Genomic DNA, 17,320 nt, shown 5'->3' with positions numbered 1-17,320 from the left:
CCACAAACGCTCCGTCGCCTCCTCACTCATACAACGCGCGCATCAAACCTGTAGCTCTTCAGGCGACTTGCAAAAAGACCTGGAATTGGTGCATGCTGAACTTTCAGGCAACGGCTACCCTGCTTCGTTTGTTAATTCTGTGCAGCGCCAATTATCCCGTCCGCCTATTAGTGCCTCCTCCGTGCCGCGATACCGTATGCTCCCGGAACCAGTGAGGCCTTAGCACGCGTGCTCCGTTCCTATGATGTACACGTGTCGCATGTGCCGGTGAAAAAGCTGAAAAGTATGCTGACAGTCGTGAAGGACAAGCTTCCTAAAGACAAGTTCCCAGGCGTCGTGTACAATATTCCCTGTGCAGACTGTGACCATGTGTACATCGGCGAGACAGGCGATTTTCAAAGGCGCCTGAAGGAACATTGTTACGACGTTAAAAAAGAAAAAGTGTCTTCAAGTGCACTCGCGCATTCTGTGTCAAAGGGACATGACATTGACTGCATGGGCCAGTGCGCATGTGCTAGCCACTGAAAGAAATCTAACCTCGCGACTTCATCTCGAGTCATTACTAATCCAAACCACTGATACCACTCTAAATCGCAATGACTGCACCCTTCCTTCTGTTTACGCACGCTGTTTGCGCCATCTATTTGCACGTACATAGTCAACCCCCGTTCTTTCATTGCTTCATTTGTGAACAAGGCCCCCGTATGGGAGCCGAAACGTCTTCGTTATTTTTAAGTGTTTTTGGTCGGCGTCCTCTTACTTTCGAGCAAAGCCTATATTTCTGCGTAATTAGATGAAGTAGTACTTTGTGCACTCTGCTTTTCTGTTCGCATGAGTACGCGTACTGCTATAGAAATGCGTGGCTTCAGGTCTTTTTTACCGCTAACCGTCCTCTGCGGACGCTAGTTCATGCTTTGTAGCGGGATTGAATCCCGGCCGCGGCGGCCGCGTTTTCGGTGGAGGCGAAAATGTTCGAGGCCCGTGCACCTAGATTTAGGTGCACGTTAAAGAACCCCACGTGGTCGAAATTTCCGGAGCCTTCCACTACGGCGTCTCTCATAATCATATCGTGGTTTTGGGACGTTAAACGCCAGCAATTATTATTACTGCTCATGCTTTGCGGTATCACAAGGATTTCCAAATCGCAAACACTTCACGAGATGGTGGCGCTAAAATTCTGCAGCCACACCTCGACATTTAGTACTTTTTTTTTTTCGTTTAGGACGACACCAAATGCTCTATGTGATGTGTTTGAACGACAAAGTGGTGCCCACGTTAAAATGATTTTGGCGATTGGCGAATGGACCTAGCGCCATACCGACACTTGCATGCACTCACTTATTAGAGTGCATACAAGTCTCGTAAGGCGAAACGCTTATGTATATCGTGTAGGCATACGTACAAGCATTTGATACAGTGCTAGCACAACGGAATAGAGAACCCAAGCTCAAGTTTGCGGCGCGATGACAGCGCCGCGCTGCGGCTCTGGGGAGAAGCTCTGGTGCAACTGGGGGCATGCGCGGCCGACTCAGCCTGTTTGTCGGGAGCAGGAACACGCACGCGCGCGCGCTTCTGAGTCGGTGCGGAGAACTGGGGCGCCGTGCCGGCAGCTTGGTACGCTGAACCGAGAGGCTTGCTGTGCAAAGCTGCATTTCCGCGTTGACAGAAGCGACCCCGCGGAAGCGAGGTCCGAAGTATTGCTGTGTCGTTGGCTGCCACAACATTGCAGACAACACCAAGGCAGGCGATTCACGTGTGTAACTGTATCGGTTCCCGGGCATGTCGCACGAGCAATAAAGGCGACAAGCGTGGATCACCGCAGTAAGGAGAATCAAGTATGTCCTTGTTGATAGCACTGTCTCGCCTTCTGTTTTGGCTGTCTCAGTTCATCGCTTTCGTTCGTTTCGACTACCTGTATCAGTACGTAACGCGGCGCATGCACACAACGACTACAGTAACGATTACTCGCTGTCTTCTCGCATTGTGAAAGTTCAGTTACGGTTGCAGCTGAAACAACTTTGTGTTTTGATTCCCCGTGTTCGTGAGACCTACCCGCCGTTGTCGAACGTTCACACTAGCGTTATACCGCGGTTAGCGTTGCGCGGTTGGTTGAATTCAAGTGAACTCGACACATTGTCAAAAGTTCGGCGCCTGCAATTTACGCTTCGGGAAGGCTGCTTTATCACGCCGGAACGGACGCGTTCGTGTAGCAAGTTTTATACGCCTATAAAGTCAATACTCTCATAAAAAGAGAGTGCAAGCATGACGCGAGAGCCGAAAAAATGAGGCGAGCAGTTCAACTTTCCTCGCAGCGGTTAAAGCTCAGCTGGCTGCCTCGCGTCTATATCGGCTGGTGATGCTCCAGCGGCACAGAGGACTTGACTCTAACTTTCTCAGGCTTTTCTAGTACCATGGCCGTATAATTGCTTTTTTTCGCACGCCGCAAACATTTCTTCACGAAAGTACACGGCTGCTACTGCAAGCATGCAATATCAAAACAAGAATCATATGCTTCATACTCCACAACGCACAACATCGATAGCGTGCACGGCTTCACTTCGCAGTTCATATGGACCATTACGTATCATCAACATGACAGAATGAGTCGTACATCGAGGTATACGTCCTACAGGGTGTTATCGCGACTTTGAAAATGGAATTCGCGTTGAGTCGGGCGTCGTTGTCGTCGATCGTCTGCTCTTCACCTTAAACGTGATTGACGAGCCTAGTTCGCTTTTTCGGAAGTGCCTGTCCAGCTCGGAGATCTTTTTGAAGCCGCGCTGCAGGCGGTAGATTGTGTGTGAGGCGACGCGAATGTGCCGCGAGAGCTCTGCACGTGCGCAGAAGCGAGCGGCGGCGCGGCGTCGAGAACGGAGAACGCTCGTTGCATGCTCCCAGTTTCTATGTTTCTGCCAGAGATGGCGCTGCCTGTCAAGAGCAGCAGTGCCACTAAGCGATGCTTGGGAAGCCTATAAGCTGTAATCTGAGGACGTGCATGATGTACGCACACAAGCGAACACGGTGTGGCTAGCAGACGACGCAAGGAGTCATCCACACCACGGGGTTTCGTCCACCCGCCGCTAGGTACCGACTCTGCTCGATCTCGCGGCGAATAGCTACCAAACGCCAATAGACATTGTGCAAGCTCTCTTATATCAATGTACAGTAAACATTCAACCACTCCTTTAAAGACACGTTTTACTTTCGTGTTGTACCGATTCCTAAGACGGAGGGATGAACCATGTTTTTTGCATCACTTGCGTTGACGCCGACGGTCACTTTTAGTGTTTGACGAGGCATCTAAGGCCTTAAATAACGCTATGTTGAAGGCAAAGAGCACAGATGCCGTCTCTGTGTGTCCTCGTTCATCGCATTGTCATTCAACGTGCAGGAACGTGCCGTGTTCTTACTCATGCTGGTGGCGCTCATCACTTGCCTGGCGGTGACGTCCGTGCTGGCGAAGGAAAAGCCGTTGCCACCTCTCAAAGCCACGGAGAGTGTGGCGAATGGGGACGCCGTGCGTTCACCGCCCACGTGCACTCTCGTCATTCTCGACAAGACACCCCAAGGTGGCGTCACCAGCAACGGTCTACCTGTCGCCTGCAACGGCAATGGTCCCGCCATTGGTGAACCAGGTGAGCAGCTCATCGAGATCATAGAACCTTGTATGTCATTGCGCATGCTTTATGGTTAATCGAAGACAATAATCTATATCCCGACAAGAGAGAATTTCAGTAACTCATTGAAAACGCGGCACAATGAAATGAAAAAAAAAAATCGAATATGCATATTGGACTCTTTTCATATTACATTATTTTTTTCTTCCCGTATAATTTGGTCGTTCTTACAAACGCGGGTTATTTCCAACTCGCACAGTTTTCTACTTCACAAAAGCGCGAAAGAGTTCATGCAAGGTGACCAACCTCTTCAAAAAGAAAGAAAAAGAGAGAAAGAAAGGGTCGAAAGAGAAATAAAAATAAAAAGAGTGACAACGAGACCCTAAGGTGCTGCGCCCGTAAAAGTACAGAAGTGCACTTATCCAGGCGATGTAGTCGCGATGGACGTGGGCCGCGGAAATAAAACTATAAAAAATAAAATGTGCAGCAGGAGGTATCCCAGTCACCACTAAATCATGACTGGCAGCGCCCCGCTATCTCAAAAAGGAGTAATTCGGTTTACCCAGCACTGCGAAACTTCCTGAACATCGGAGAACGAAACAAAAGCTTGGCAGGAAGCTAATGACAGTTCAACGAGCAGCAGAAAAAAAAAAGTGATATGCGCCATGTTAAGAGAGAGAAAGATAATGACACGGATGGAAAGCCGTGCAGACGGATATATAAGGCTCCAAATGAGAGCCTGGATGACTACCTGGGCATAGTAGCCATGTAGGTACGAAAGCTTACCAGCGACGTTCTTCGTTGAGCGGCAAATCTGAGTTATACAAAAGAATCGCACGTGTTCACCAAACTAAACTGAACATTCGCGTAATTTCTTGGTCCTTACATCCTAACAGCGAATGCGGCGTCAATTCGATGCACATGACGTCATCACGTCAGCCTGAGTCAGCCAAGCGCTCGCCATCAGTACTCTTTTTTTTTTTAATCAGTCTTCACTCTCCGCTGAATTTGGCACTGTCATTTTGATCTGTGCACAGCCATGCACCACGAGTACCTCTTTATCAATGAGAGTTTTGAGTACAGGAAAACCTCGATTACATTGCCTGCTTCCGTGGAAACTACGAAATGTTTTAGAGCAGGGGTCGGCAACATTTGGAGGTGGAGGGCCGAGTTGCATGAAGGCGACACGGCGGGTGCCGCATGGGAAATCGGAGGTGGGGAAGGGGCGGGGGCACTGCAGGGAAACGGAGGAAATATCGGCGAACTGGCAATAATCGTTATCTATAATCAGTAGCTATAGATATTTATCAACAGTCAATATAATTGTTATCTATAGTCAGCACAGTAGGCGAATTATCAATAGTCGTAAGACGCTACCTGGTTAAGTGGGTGTGCAGATTGTTCTTTGTTCCTGTGTAACCCCATTTGACGTTAAAACTGCCATGTCGGCCTCGAGATGGCAGTGACAAAGAGAGGGGTGTGGTTAAAACTGCCATGTCGGCCTCGAGATAGGCAGTGACAAAGAGAGGGGTGTGGTTAAAACTGCCATGTCGGCCTCGAGATAGGCAGTGACAAAGAGAGGGGTGTGGTTAAAACTGCCATGTCGGCCTCGAGATAGGCAGTGACAAAGAGAGGGGTGTGGTTAAAACTGCCATGTCGGCCTCGAGATAGGCAGTGACAAAGAGAGGGGTGTGGTGCTGACGTCGTGCCGGGGTCGCATAATAATGCCGCGCGGGCCGCAGGTTGCCGACCCCTGCAAGCATAAATTACCCGAAAGAAGTCTCCAACGTAACGCCACATGACGTCGTCGCTTGGTGAATGGTGGGCCGATCTCGGACGCACTGCAAAACCACGGGATGTCCAGAAATCATCTAATGCCTCCGATCCCGGAGGAAGTGTAAAACCACGTTGAGTGCAGAAATCTTTCGGCCGGGGAAGGGGTGGGGTATCGATACAAACGAATGCGAAGAAAAGTAACAGATGGCTCTCGCCTTCTAGTCGTGTTTGGTAAATGAACAAGGGACAGTGTGACTTTTGATCGTTCCTTTTTCCTCTCATTCATCGCCTTAGCTGTGTTCTGCGTCACAGGTACACCATCGCACAACCACAGCCCGCTACACGGCGCCGGCGTGTTCATAACGTGGCACCACGTGGGCAGCAGCAAGGCCAAGGCCAGTCCGACCAAGGTTGTGCGCGCGCTGTCGTCGGCCCTCCTGGTGATCGTGTGCGAGGCCTTCTGCCGAGTGTTCGTCATGCTTCCGGCGCGCGCCGCTTCCTTCCTGGGCCGCATCCCGAGCAGCCTGCGTCGCCTCTTCCTCTTCCAACTGCTCTCCTGGATGGCCCTGTTTGCGCACTACGTCTACTTCACTGACTTCACGGGTGAGGTAATCCAATTGCACTTGATCCAAACTATATATATATCTCTCTCTCCTTCACTCTGTTCTCCTCTTCTAGTGAATACTTCCTATTTCCAACTGCGTACTAGATAATAACATTTAGGACTGCAATATTCTTCGCAAAATTTATAAGGTACTTCGAAGGCATAGCGAAATACCAGAGTCCTGTGAAAATCGTTAAAGTGCATCACGAAGAAGGCCTACTGGTAGACTTGGTGTTCCATCCATGAGGCGGGCAGCGCACAGAAAAAGGCTTATTAAAGTGGCCATCATCCACAGTTCCATGTAATCATCGGATGACCTCTGTATCGGAGTTTATCGCCTCACGAAATTATTGCCGCAAAAATTTCTCGAATTCATCGTGAACGCGCGGAGTTAGAGGAGTCTGTCGCGCGCTTTGAGCGTTTTCTGTCTTCTCTCGTCCAGGCGAGACGAGCGCGCTGGAAACTAAGTAGGGAGGGACGGCACGGGGGCAATAAGTTACGTCAGCGCGCGTTGCGACCTTGAGCGCACGTGATCAAACACAATAGCTCTTAACAAAGTCCGTTGCTGGGCTAGTTGTTTCGTAATCTTAGATAATGGACAGCGCGGATTCAACACAGGACAGAGGAAGAACACCGATTCACAGGACAAGCGCTTCGCTGCTCTCTCCCGTTGTGATTCCTGTGCGCACGAGTGTGGCTACTCTGTAACGTTAGTAGCTGACCTTGCAGGGCTCCGTGGGCACGTGGCGGCAACCCGTGGTCCAAACGCCACTCTTGACTTATGTCGGTTATTGGCCCATAGCATGCTATCTGCTGTTCGACGTCAAGCAGCAGGCGCCGGCAGCTCCGAAGAGAGTGAGCACAGGCCCGTGCAAGAAAAAAGGGTGCCTGAGCAAATGGCAGCTTCGCGCTCTTCTTTTAAACTCTCTTTGCCGTGGACGACTGCAACACTTGGCTGAGATTTTCGTAGCAGTGTCTGCTATCCGCAAGATGTGTTTCTCACCGAGCCCGAGAGGTATAGTTCATGACCCCTCTATAAGGACGGAGGAAGACGAACGCAGCGCAGTGTGCTCTTTTCTTTGGTTGTAATGAGCCTTTTGTCGCGCTGCTCACCTCAGATTTAATATGCCTCCTAATTTATTAAGTTCTGCATAATGAGCTGGAGATCGAATACGTGTTCTACATACAACTTGGGGATATGATTTACCGAGCCTTCGCCGCAGTCTACTCAAGGAATGGTTGTCAGCAATCCTGTGTTATATATTAGAGTGATAATGCCAATCTTTTGCCGTGAAACACTATCATATTTTGCATTTGTTTCGAAATCTGCGTGGACGTTTCGCGAGAGGTTATATTGCGTTGAACTGTAATACTGCTTCCCCTATCCAGCCGGTGCGCACGTCTATGCGCTGTGGAATCGAGAGAAATCATGCAGGAAAGCGCGGCATCTTCGCGCCCATTGTCGGGAAGTGACGCTTAGCACGCGCAGCATTATGCGCAATGGCACCTAAGTGTGCCATTGCGCATAATGAAACTTAGATTTGTTCAGCGGCACAGTTACGGTTGGTGGTCGTATCCCATGTCCACAGCGCATGCCTTGTCGAGATGCCGAGCGTGGTCTTTCCGGCTCACCACTGCTTCGCTTAGACCGATTCTCGCAATGCGTACAGATCCGCAGGAGCCTTGATTTCGTTAAAACCTTCCCCAGCTTTCTGTCTTTAACTCCTGGCATAAGCGCGGCCGATACGTGCGGTCGGTGTCAAAAGTTTAGAGACCACTAGGTCTGGGAAAACTCCGAGTTTTCCAACAATTTGTGACTGTATTTGGTCGAACTGCACAGTACATGTTGTTAGCGCGTCACAGGCCTGAAATGTAAAGGGGCCATGGAACACTTTTCTTAGTAATCATCGAATGGCTTCACAAAGGAGTTCATTGCCTCACGAATCGACTGCCACAAAATTTTAGGATCCGTCAAGTGCGGGCGGAGTTATAGGGACTTGTCGCAAGCTTTAAGCGGTATTCACACGGGGGACAAATCCTCGTGGGATAAAGGCGGAGCCTAGCGACGTCAGCTCGCGAGTAGGATTCCGCACAAATGTCCCCCACTCACACGGACGAGGCGAACGGAGGGGGAGACCAGTGTTACCAGACTACTCTGGTTGCTTGTACCGCCCGTTTCACCAGCTGCTGACGACCAGCTGCAGACGACTGGCTGCCGCTCTCTGCAGGAGCAAGTGCAACAATGTGGCCAAACAAGGGCCCGAAAGGGCAAATCCGTTCGTCAGCACGCATCATGACCTTGAGCATTTCTTTTTTTTTTAGATGCGAAGCAGCTTTTGCTCGGGGCTGCGTCCGTCCTTCCATTGGCGACCGTCCGCTCGGGAGCCATGTGTGCTGGCACGCGCTAGCGCGTTCGGGCCTGTGCAAGGGGCTGGGTAAGACGCTGTGGCTTCTTCCCTTTACACTCTCTCAGCAATCACGTGATGGCGTCGGGGAACGATATTATGCAGACGCGCGATGAACGCACGTGCTCCCGCGTGGCGTGCTCCAACAAGAGTTCGGGACGAGTAACAGCAACAGCAACTACAGTAAATCCACGGTGTGCTCCACTTGCAAGGACACGTCAACATCGGGCAAGGTGCCCGTGATGAGCGGAACTTTAAGTCGACTCATGCGCTGCTTCGCATCCCCACATGGTCCCCTTTAGTGGGAGATGGTGTAATTTTCTTTTCTTCGGACGAGCGGCTTACTTTCAGTGTGATCGCGTGCCAGGCGCGGGTACATCGCGGCATCCCGCGGTAACTATGCAGCTAACGTAGCTCAAATCAGCCAATGGCCGCGGACATTGGGTTTATGGCGCGGTTATTTGGGTTTATGGCATGATACGTTGAGAGAAGAGCGGGCGATTTCTAGCTGCCTTTGAGAATCAATCGTAAATTCCAGGCCACGTGCTGCTCCGCTATAATGTCTGACTCACATGTTCGCAGGAGCCTCGGCTACCGATCGGCAGCGTATTCTGACCTTGTTAAAAAAGTGTTGCAGGGCCCCTTTAACTTCAAGGATGGCTGCTGAAGCAGTGGAAACATTCAGCGTTTCCTTGTGTCTTGTGGTCCCTGAACTTTTGACGTTGATTCTGCACTAGCGTTGGTGCGCAGCTGTGTCCGTACCACACAACACTGAGGTTTACGCGGTGGTCTGAGTGCTTGCGCAGTAACCTTGGCGCTGCGAACGTTGAATGTATTATTTCAGTCCCACGCATTGAGAAGCGACGCTTTCAACGTGGTGGCAGCGCTCAGTTTCGCAAAGGTAGTCCATGCTGCATTCCGATATTGTGAGGTAGCCACCTCTCTCATGCGAGGGTTGTCTTAGGGCAATTGAAGGCAACGAATTGTCATCATAGGAACAACACGGCATGAATGACGAGGCACTGACAGCATGAGGTGCTATGAGTACAAAACATGAAGTGCATGAATGGCATGCATGACACGAACTTCGTGAATGATTGAATACATTACATATATTAGATTAATGATACGTTTGGCGTGTGATGACCTTAACAACTTTTAATAGGTCTTGTGCGCCGGTAGGAAGCAAGCATCTTGTACCATGCGCTAGAAGTGGCCATAAGAATGATGTATCTGGCATTGGGCTCGCGTAGGTATATTGACTGACTGTAAAACGAGAGAAACCTAGATGAACACTTTGCTGCATCATTTCGGTACATGCTTTGCATTTCGCTAAGTGGTGCTTTCTTTTCGTCCAGGTGGTTTATCATGGAAGGCCCGAGGAGACTGCCAGTAATGACGACCGTTCCCGCTACGATCGTGGCGTTCGAGCTGGCTCTTGGGGGCTACTAGTCAACTGCATTGCCTGTGAGTCACTCGTTTCGTACACATAATCGGTGTAAGATCAATTCTAAGAATTTTGGTGAGCTTCAACGCATTCAGAAGCGGCTATCGTCACAGTTTCTCGCAGCCGTAAAGAAAGCAAAGCAACCAGACTACAAGGATACCCAACAGACCTTAGTTTGAACTCTTCTACTGTGACACTTTGTGTACAAATGTATAAGCAGAGTTCAGTGACATTTTAATCGCTCCTAGCTAAATATTTTGTGCCGCGTACACAGACACGAGCTCTTGCATTTGTGAGCGCGAGTTTTGCCTGTGCCTTCCAAGGTTGAGTATAAATTTTGCAGTTTACAGCCTCTACCACCTTTAGACGTGACGAAGGAAGCCTATTTTTAGTAGTATTAGCCTCAAAGATTTCGTGCTGTTTCAATACTCCCATTCTGGTAGAGCCAGGATTTGGTCCTGGAACAGACCCTCTCCTATCGCCGACCACACGTGTGAGTTCTATCGCGTACGCATTGTTCATTTTCCTGTTTCGTTCGCAGCGTCCGTGTACTCGTTGACCATCCAGTGGCGGGTGACGAGTCGTTTCGGCCAGCGCTTTGGCCTGCTGCTGGGCATGGGCACATTCGCCGCCGCCATGCCCGGCTTGCTCGTCTTCACCGACTTGGCCAGCATGCTTTCGCTGTCCGCCATGACGGGCATCGCGGCCGCCGCCCTCGACTCCATTCCATACGCACTCGCTTGCCTCTACTGCGAGAACAGCCAGGTGAGAAATTAGCCTGAAACGGAGCCGCAGTTGGCGTGATCTAGTGACTTTTATCCTGGAATAATTTAGTCAGCATAATATAATTAGTTAGCCTGGGAGAGCCGACGTTCCCTTGTAGGGGACGCCGGCACAAGATCATAGAATTATATCAACTGCGGAGCCTACCAGTATGGTTAGTAATGGCGTTCGTGTTGCATTACTTCAGGGCAACGCGATAACAGGGGTAACCAACACGAGGGGTCGGGTGAGCATGTGGCCGCGATCGTGTTAAGGAGACGTGCGAAGCGCTAAGCAGTCGTTACACGTGAGAAGACGTTTGACATTTAAGGACGAACTCTTTTGTTTATTGCATACCAGTATGTTAACATAAACCATACAATCCAATTCCTGTTAAACTATTACATTACGTTTTGCCTTTAGACGTTGCAGCTTGTAGAGATCAGCTCTTTCTCGCTAAGCCTGTTTTAGATGTAAATTCAAGTCGCACGGAGAGTGAAAGTATTATGCATACCGATATTACGACCGGTATGTATGTTACATACCGGTATGTACGATATTCCTGTTACAGTTAAGTAAAGGCGTGTTTTGTTTTTGCTATATTATTGCATTCGCCCCAAAGACCAGCTGGAGCTGGTGAACAGGGCTATAGCTACAAAGTATGCGTCAAAGTCCACGGCTATCTGGAATGAGGTGGCCATCCACCTTCGGGCGTGAACAGCCTGATCTACGAAATAAAATTTAATACGGTCTCTCACTCTCGCCTCCAATAAGATTTTAGCAGAAGGTCCCCGGGGCTTCAGCTATGTGCTAAGAGCACTCCTGAATAAGTAGTCTATGCTTGTATTTTGTGGATAATAGCTATTGATTGATTGACTGATCAGAAAAAAGTCACGTTAATTAGAGCCCTTCAATTGACGCGTCGCGTATAGATGCCTTTTTTCGTTGTTTCCTTATTGTTTTTGAAACGAATTCCAAATGCGACTTCTCTAGAGAAATAACATGTGCTCCATGCGCAGGTAAGACGCGTACTGTACATTGTTTTCTGTATTCGGCCATAAAAATGATATCACACAATGTAGCATATCGTCACTTGTCATCAGATCATTAAAATGTTTTCTCTTTCTTGTTGATGATTTCCTTCAACTGTCTATTTCATCATGCTATAAAAATGTTACCGGATAATACTGGAAGATTGTATTCAAAGGCAAGAGTTTGGGTCTACTCGGTGGACGAAAAAGAAATTGATTGACTACACGGTACATGATCCGTGTAGTCTGTAATCCACTTGAAACCAACGTTCGTTTTGTTCACTTCATCCTCTTTAGCAAGCTAATGCTTCATTCCGGCAGAAAGCAATTGAGCAATGTCTTTATCACTTCGGCAGGCAACTGTAGCGGTAAACGTGACCACGGAAGAGTGGATAAAATTCTCACGAAACGACTTGGATGCGCAAGCTCTAGAAAGGGTCCATTTGGTGCCTCTTCACGTTTAGCTAACTATTTCGCTAGCATGAAACCAAACGACAACACTAAACACGTACAGACAGAAAAAACCGAAATGCACATTATTTGGCTTTTTGTGTTACTGGTCATCATTTTCTCGGTGTCATGCTTGCCTAAATGCATCGCATAAAGTACGGCAGTGGCCCATGCGTACAGATATTCACTCGAACGTCAACATGACAAAAGAGTGCCTCAGCTGCCCGTTCAACAGAGGTCCATAGAATGGGCTTTCTGTCGCAAGAATGTCTCAGTAACTTATAGCAGTACCCTTTTCAATTTGTTTATTTCATTTTTCTTTTCGCAGGAGTACTTCAAGGGATCTCGGTACACTCCCGGCGTGGGACAGTGCCTAGCACTGCTGGCCACCGCCGAGTACTTGTCCCAAGTGATCCTTACGCTATTCATGGGCTACATCTTTTCGGCGACCCACACGGTGGCGTCCTACGTCGCCGTCGCCGTAGTGTGCGCCCTCGCGTCGTGCTACGCGTCCACGTTCATCGCGTGTCCCTCGCCCAAGGACGCCTCGTGACGTCAGGAGCAATCAATGGTTGCTGCACGAGTAGAAGGAACCGGGCCCATCGCGAGGCCAGCGGCCCTATCTGTCCTCAAAAACATCGACAGCGGCGCCACACAACGAACAGCCCAGTGCGGTGACCCTGCGTGTTGACCACCGGCACCAGAGTGCACCGGAAGATGGCAAACAAGCAATGCTGGTGTTTAGTTCCTGGTGCACTTCTGCTGTTGCCGCGTGCTGCGCTCTTTCTAACCGTCCAGTGGCAAGACTTTTACGCCCATGCACTCCATAGTATGCAGTCTTTGCAGACAATATGGTGTGTGACTTGCAGAACAGCATAACGGCCCAATGAAGGTGTTCGGAAAACAGCTATGATTTGTTCAACAATGCTCAATATACGGAAAGCAGCAGAGTCCACAAGGAAACTGGGGAATGTTTAGTGACAGGTTTGTTGCTGATAGCATCGTATGTGACATTATTTCGTGTGACATGTGTTTAGCATATTTGCCCAATGAAGGTGTGTCGAAAAAACCAATCACGCTATTTCCATCATTGCCCAACGTATGGAGACCATTATTAATTCCTGCCGTAGAATACATGCCTTCGTGGAATTTTTCAACTCGACTTGTTATTCCATAGTGTATTCTCTCACGACGTGCGCTTCGTGAAGTTTCAGTTAAAATGCGAACGTACTTAGCTATGGGCGCAAACGTAGTGCTGAAGAACAGAGACACTGTTTAAAAGTGCGCCTGCTCAATTCAGTAAGCAGTTCTGAGTGTACTGGACGACGGTAAATATTCTTATACGAGACGGATATGAACATCTTTGCACCTGACGCTGGTTCGAGCAGCGGAATTGAAAACGAGGGACAGCGAAGTCCTCTTTGTGCCTCGCTGTCATTTTCACTGTTCGAACCAGTATTGGCTATGAACGAACTAGCTCCGTAGAATACCGTTTCGTCTTTACATCACCATGTCATAATTAGATTACGACATGGTGATGTAAAATCATAATTAGATTTGTCATAATTAGATTACATTTTTTCTTCGTTATTACCGAGCCGCAATTGTCTGAAAGTGCTCGCTCCATAGCCAGTGATTGTCGCCCATTGTTTATGTATGATGATATTCTTGTCAGCACTGAAGTTTAGAAACCTTGGTTCGGAATTTTTGCGAGCCGGTGTGAGTCTGAAGACCAACAAGGTGACGACATCTCTCCTTTGCGAAGAGCGGCAGATAAGCTACACGCTGTGCAATATAATTGACAACGATTGCGTTGCAGTTTTGCTGATATATCGAGAGTTTATTGAGTACCCACTTTGTGCTTTACAAAATTTTGGAGCACTTTACCGCCAGGCGACACATGAACTCTACCATGAAGATTTTTCTGGTGTCGAATGTTGTGCCTTTCGGTAGCCGAGTATAATGCCAAGCAAACGGGCTCCGAGGAGATGGCGTTATATATTAAATAAAGGCTGTCGGAAAGCCCTGCACAGTTCTGCATTTAAGTGCTCCTGCACGAAAACTTGCTTGAAGTATTGAACAGGCTTCAGGCAACAGGTGTCTGTGATATTCGCCATTAGCTACTGAGCCTGCTATTCTCTTCGGCGTCATATTTTCTCTTTCATTATTATTTGTGATTCTTGTCGAAAAAGACCTTTTAGCAGGTTTTTCAATGTTATTTTTATTTCAATGTTTTCGGTTAGATGTTTAAGATGTATTTATGCGCGTGAAATCCAAGTGCTCAACTGTATTTCTTGGTAAACACAAATAAAAAGAGATCCGCGCCTTTCCCGGCGCATGCCGCGACACTGCTCATGATGAAAATTTTTTTCAGAGAGCTCTTGGTGAGCCCCACAATTTAGCTCCGCCTGGTGCAGCCATATGTCGATCTCTTTCGCGAGCTGTTCTTAGTACGGAATCGGTCTGGTGATTGAACTACAACATTAATAAAAAGAAAATGAGCTCCGTTTCTGCGAATTCTTTCGAATTGTAATCGTAGTATAATTTCGCGACACATCGGCAGGATTTAATATACATAACTCCGCGCACGAACCACCTATCGCATAAAGTACTGTACACATCAAACTGGCATCCTCGCGTAGCGCTCGTCCGTGTTTGTTACCGTCTCTGTGCAAAAGTTATTGTGCTTGAGCGTGGAGTACCAATTAGCTTGAACCTTCACGTTAACTCGCATAAAAATAGAGAAACAAAATTATGACAAGTGTAGTGAGCGTGGCCTGAGGTGACTTCTCGAGCGATGTACTGAGCGCTGGCGCAAGAGGAAGGAAGAGATCATGGATGCAGGAACATAACAAGGACAAATGGAAGAGACGACGAACATAATATAAAAATGTGATCGCCTACGATACGTGTTTTGGCGTGAAAACGAAAAGAAAACAAACAAGACGAAACAATCGCCTAGGACAACAATGTAAGCACATAGGCATTATATGAAGCAATGCATACAAATGCGGCAGATCCCAAGTACCGTGGGAATCGATGTAATTCAAAGCGTGCCGCGGGAAGGCGACTGTGGCGTAATTTTTTACATTGAGCGAAACGTTACCAAATGACGCTAAAGATAGGCACAAATAGTACACTCACACACATATGAAGAGTCGCGCATGTGTTATATAACCAGTTGTTTATAGTTGCGTAACAATGCCAACAGCAACATGGGTATTAACAACACCAGACGTGGCAAGCCGATATGTAGTGCTTATACTTATCCGTTATGATGGAGAACGCACGCACTTTTCATGAACCCGTGTGCATGTGTGGAAGGGGTTCTTGGGAGTTCTCAGGTAGATGGCGGCGCGCGGAATTTCTTTATTATTGTAATTGATGTGCGCAACGCAGACCTCGCCGATTCCACTGCTTGTCTGTGCGTTTTCTGCGTCAGGCGGCCGGCAAAGTGGGATGCGGCCTGCGTTGAAGTTGCGCATCGCCGTGTTTTTATGTGTGCCCACGCCTCCGCACTTGCAACGAAGCCGCTTGCTGTGGACGACGCAGTGGGCTCATCGCTCCGGTTTCAGAAAGTGCTAACACGCCAGTTTCTGTGAGCAGAACGTCTCTCTTGAGGTCATGCACGTGCACAGACTGTACGTTGAGAGCGGCGAGCGTAAGGTGGTTGTTGTGGCTGTGGTATCGAATCAAGGTGGTAGCCCGGTCTAAGACAATGTCTAGAGGCCTGTTTGCTAGCCGGGTCATGTGGTCGACAAACTGTCTGTCGATAGAGCCGGCGACATGTCGGAACCTGAAGTCACCTTTTGCGTTGGTGATGTATAGGCCGTCGAGGCTGGTAGCCCTGGAGAGTGCTACGTAGACCAACTTCAGTGGTTGGCGCATATCATATCCGTAGACTACCTGGGTGTATGTGGCCCTTTGTGACTGATATATAGTTATGGCGTTTCCTTGCGCAAGGGAAAATTGTGCCCTCTAACACGACATATTTTTCTGGCGTTTGCCGTGCTTGTGGTGGTTCGCAGTCCCACGGGCACTCATTTCAATTATATTGAGGGTGCGCGGTAGTGATGTGCTAGGTCCTGGCTGGGACGACAATGCCTACCGTGGACGTTGGAAATTCAAGCCACAGTCGCAAGAGGTTGCCGGGTTCGTCACGCTCGATGTACCACAAGGTGTCCATGATTCGATTAACGCAGCCGTCGCTTCCTACGATGGTGGCCGTGATTATGTATGGCTTGGCGATGCTCAGTTAAATAAATTGAGGCCGGCAGTCTACTCATGCCCCTTGAGTTGATGTTGGTCAACATGGTCAGAGCATCCCTGTGCAGCTGTGTACCTGCTCGTTCTTATAGCCAGTAATGTTATCGGATGTGGGATGACACAATACGTTGTCCGCAGCGTCGAGGTAACGTGCGTTATAGCGGTCGACGTCCTCATTGCTGTAGTATAGCCGCATGCCGTCGGGGCACTGAGCGGCGGCTTCTTCGCGTCTCACAAAGCGGCTCTCAATCAATCTGACGTCATACTCGGTCAGCATGAGGCCATCGCTCAGCCTCACAAGAAATGAAGAGAACACTGCGTCATCCTGGCGGACCACATGGACGAGTGCATGGCAGCCGAGCGCCTTCCAGGGGAGTTCTGCCTTCAATTCCCTCACTTGCCTTGCGTTTCAATGTGTATGTTCGCGGTTACTGTGCTGATTGAGACTGTGAATCACTTGTGGCACATACCAGCATAACATGAACCGTGGTATGCGGATATGTGCCACACGTGACTGAGGGAAAGGATTTAATGACGTACGCGACAGGCGTTTTGGGTTATTCATGTCAAAGCCAGTGAATCGTGTTCATCATACACTGATCCCCTGTAATGCCAATTTTGGTATACTACAGGTTATGTAGACGACCAGGAAAGCGCCCAGATGTAGGCGGCTAGATATATAGATAAATACGTAGATAGAAACGGCCAAAGTGTGTGAGGTACACGAAGAAATGCTTCGCATTTAAAAACTGCATGTTTCAGAATCGGCGTACATAGTTTAGTTGCTAAAGATTACAAGCATTTTTACTAGTTATGTTTTAGTTTAGTTATGCATAGAAGCAAATAGTCCTGCAAGTGCTGTAGAGTGCACTGGGGAGCCTAGGCGCGTATCTCATGGTGACTTCTGTTTTCCAGAGACGCCATATTTTGGGCTCAATTCGAGAGATGAATAGAAAGTTCTA

At 48.7% G+C, this 17,320-nt stretch overlaps 1 protein-coding gene across 3 annotated transcripts in view; it reads left to right on the top strand.

Annotated features, from left to right (window-relative positions):
- Positions 1-14,445, top strand: part of LOC119383724 (solute carrier family 45 member 3) — a 130,555-nt gene extending 116,110 nt beyond the window's left edge. For all 3 annotated transcript variants that reach the window (XM_049412638.1, XM_049412639.1, XM_049412640.1), the window contains exons 5-9: positions 3,392-3,635; positions 5,706-6,001; positions 9,761-9,869; positions 10,391-10,614; positions 12,421-14,445. In XM_049412638.1, the coding sequence (XP_049268595.1) occupies positions 3,392-3,635; positions 5,706-6,001; positions 9,761-9,869; positions 10,391-10,614; positions 12,421-12,645 (1,098 nt within the window). In that variant the 3' untranslated portion in view covers positions 12,646-14,445. The remainder of the gene's footprint in view (positions 1-3,391; positions 3,636-5,705; positions 6,002-9,760; positions 9,870-10,390; positions 10,615-12,420) is intronic.
- The last annotated feature ends 2,875 nt before the right edge of the window (positions 14,446-17,320 follow it).

Source organism: Rhipicephalus sanguineus, chromosome 2 (assembly GCF_013339695.2).
Source record: "Rhipicephalus sanguineus isolate Rsan-2018 chromosome 2, BIME_Rsan_1.4, whole genome shotgun sequence".
NCBI lineage: Eukaryota > Metazoa > Arthropoda > Arachnida > Ixodida > Ixodidae > Rhipicephalus > Rhipicephalus sanguineus.
This window is presented reverse-complemented; position numbering and strand designations above follow the sequence as displayed.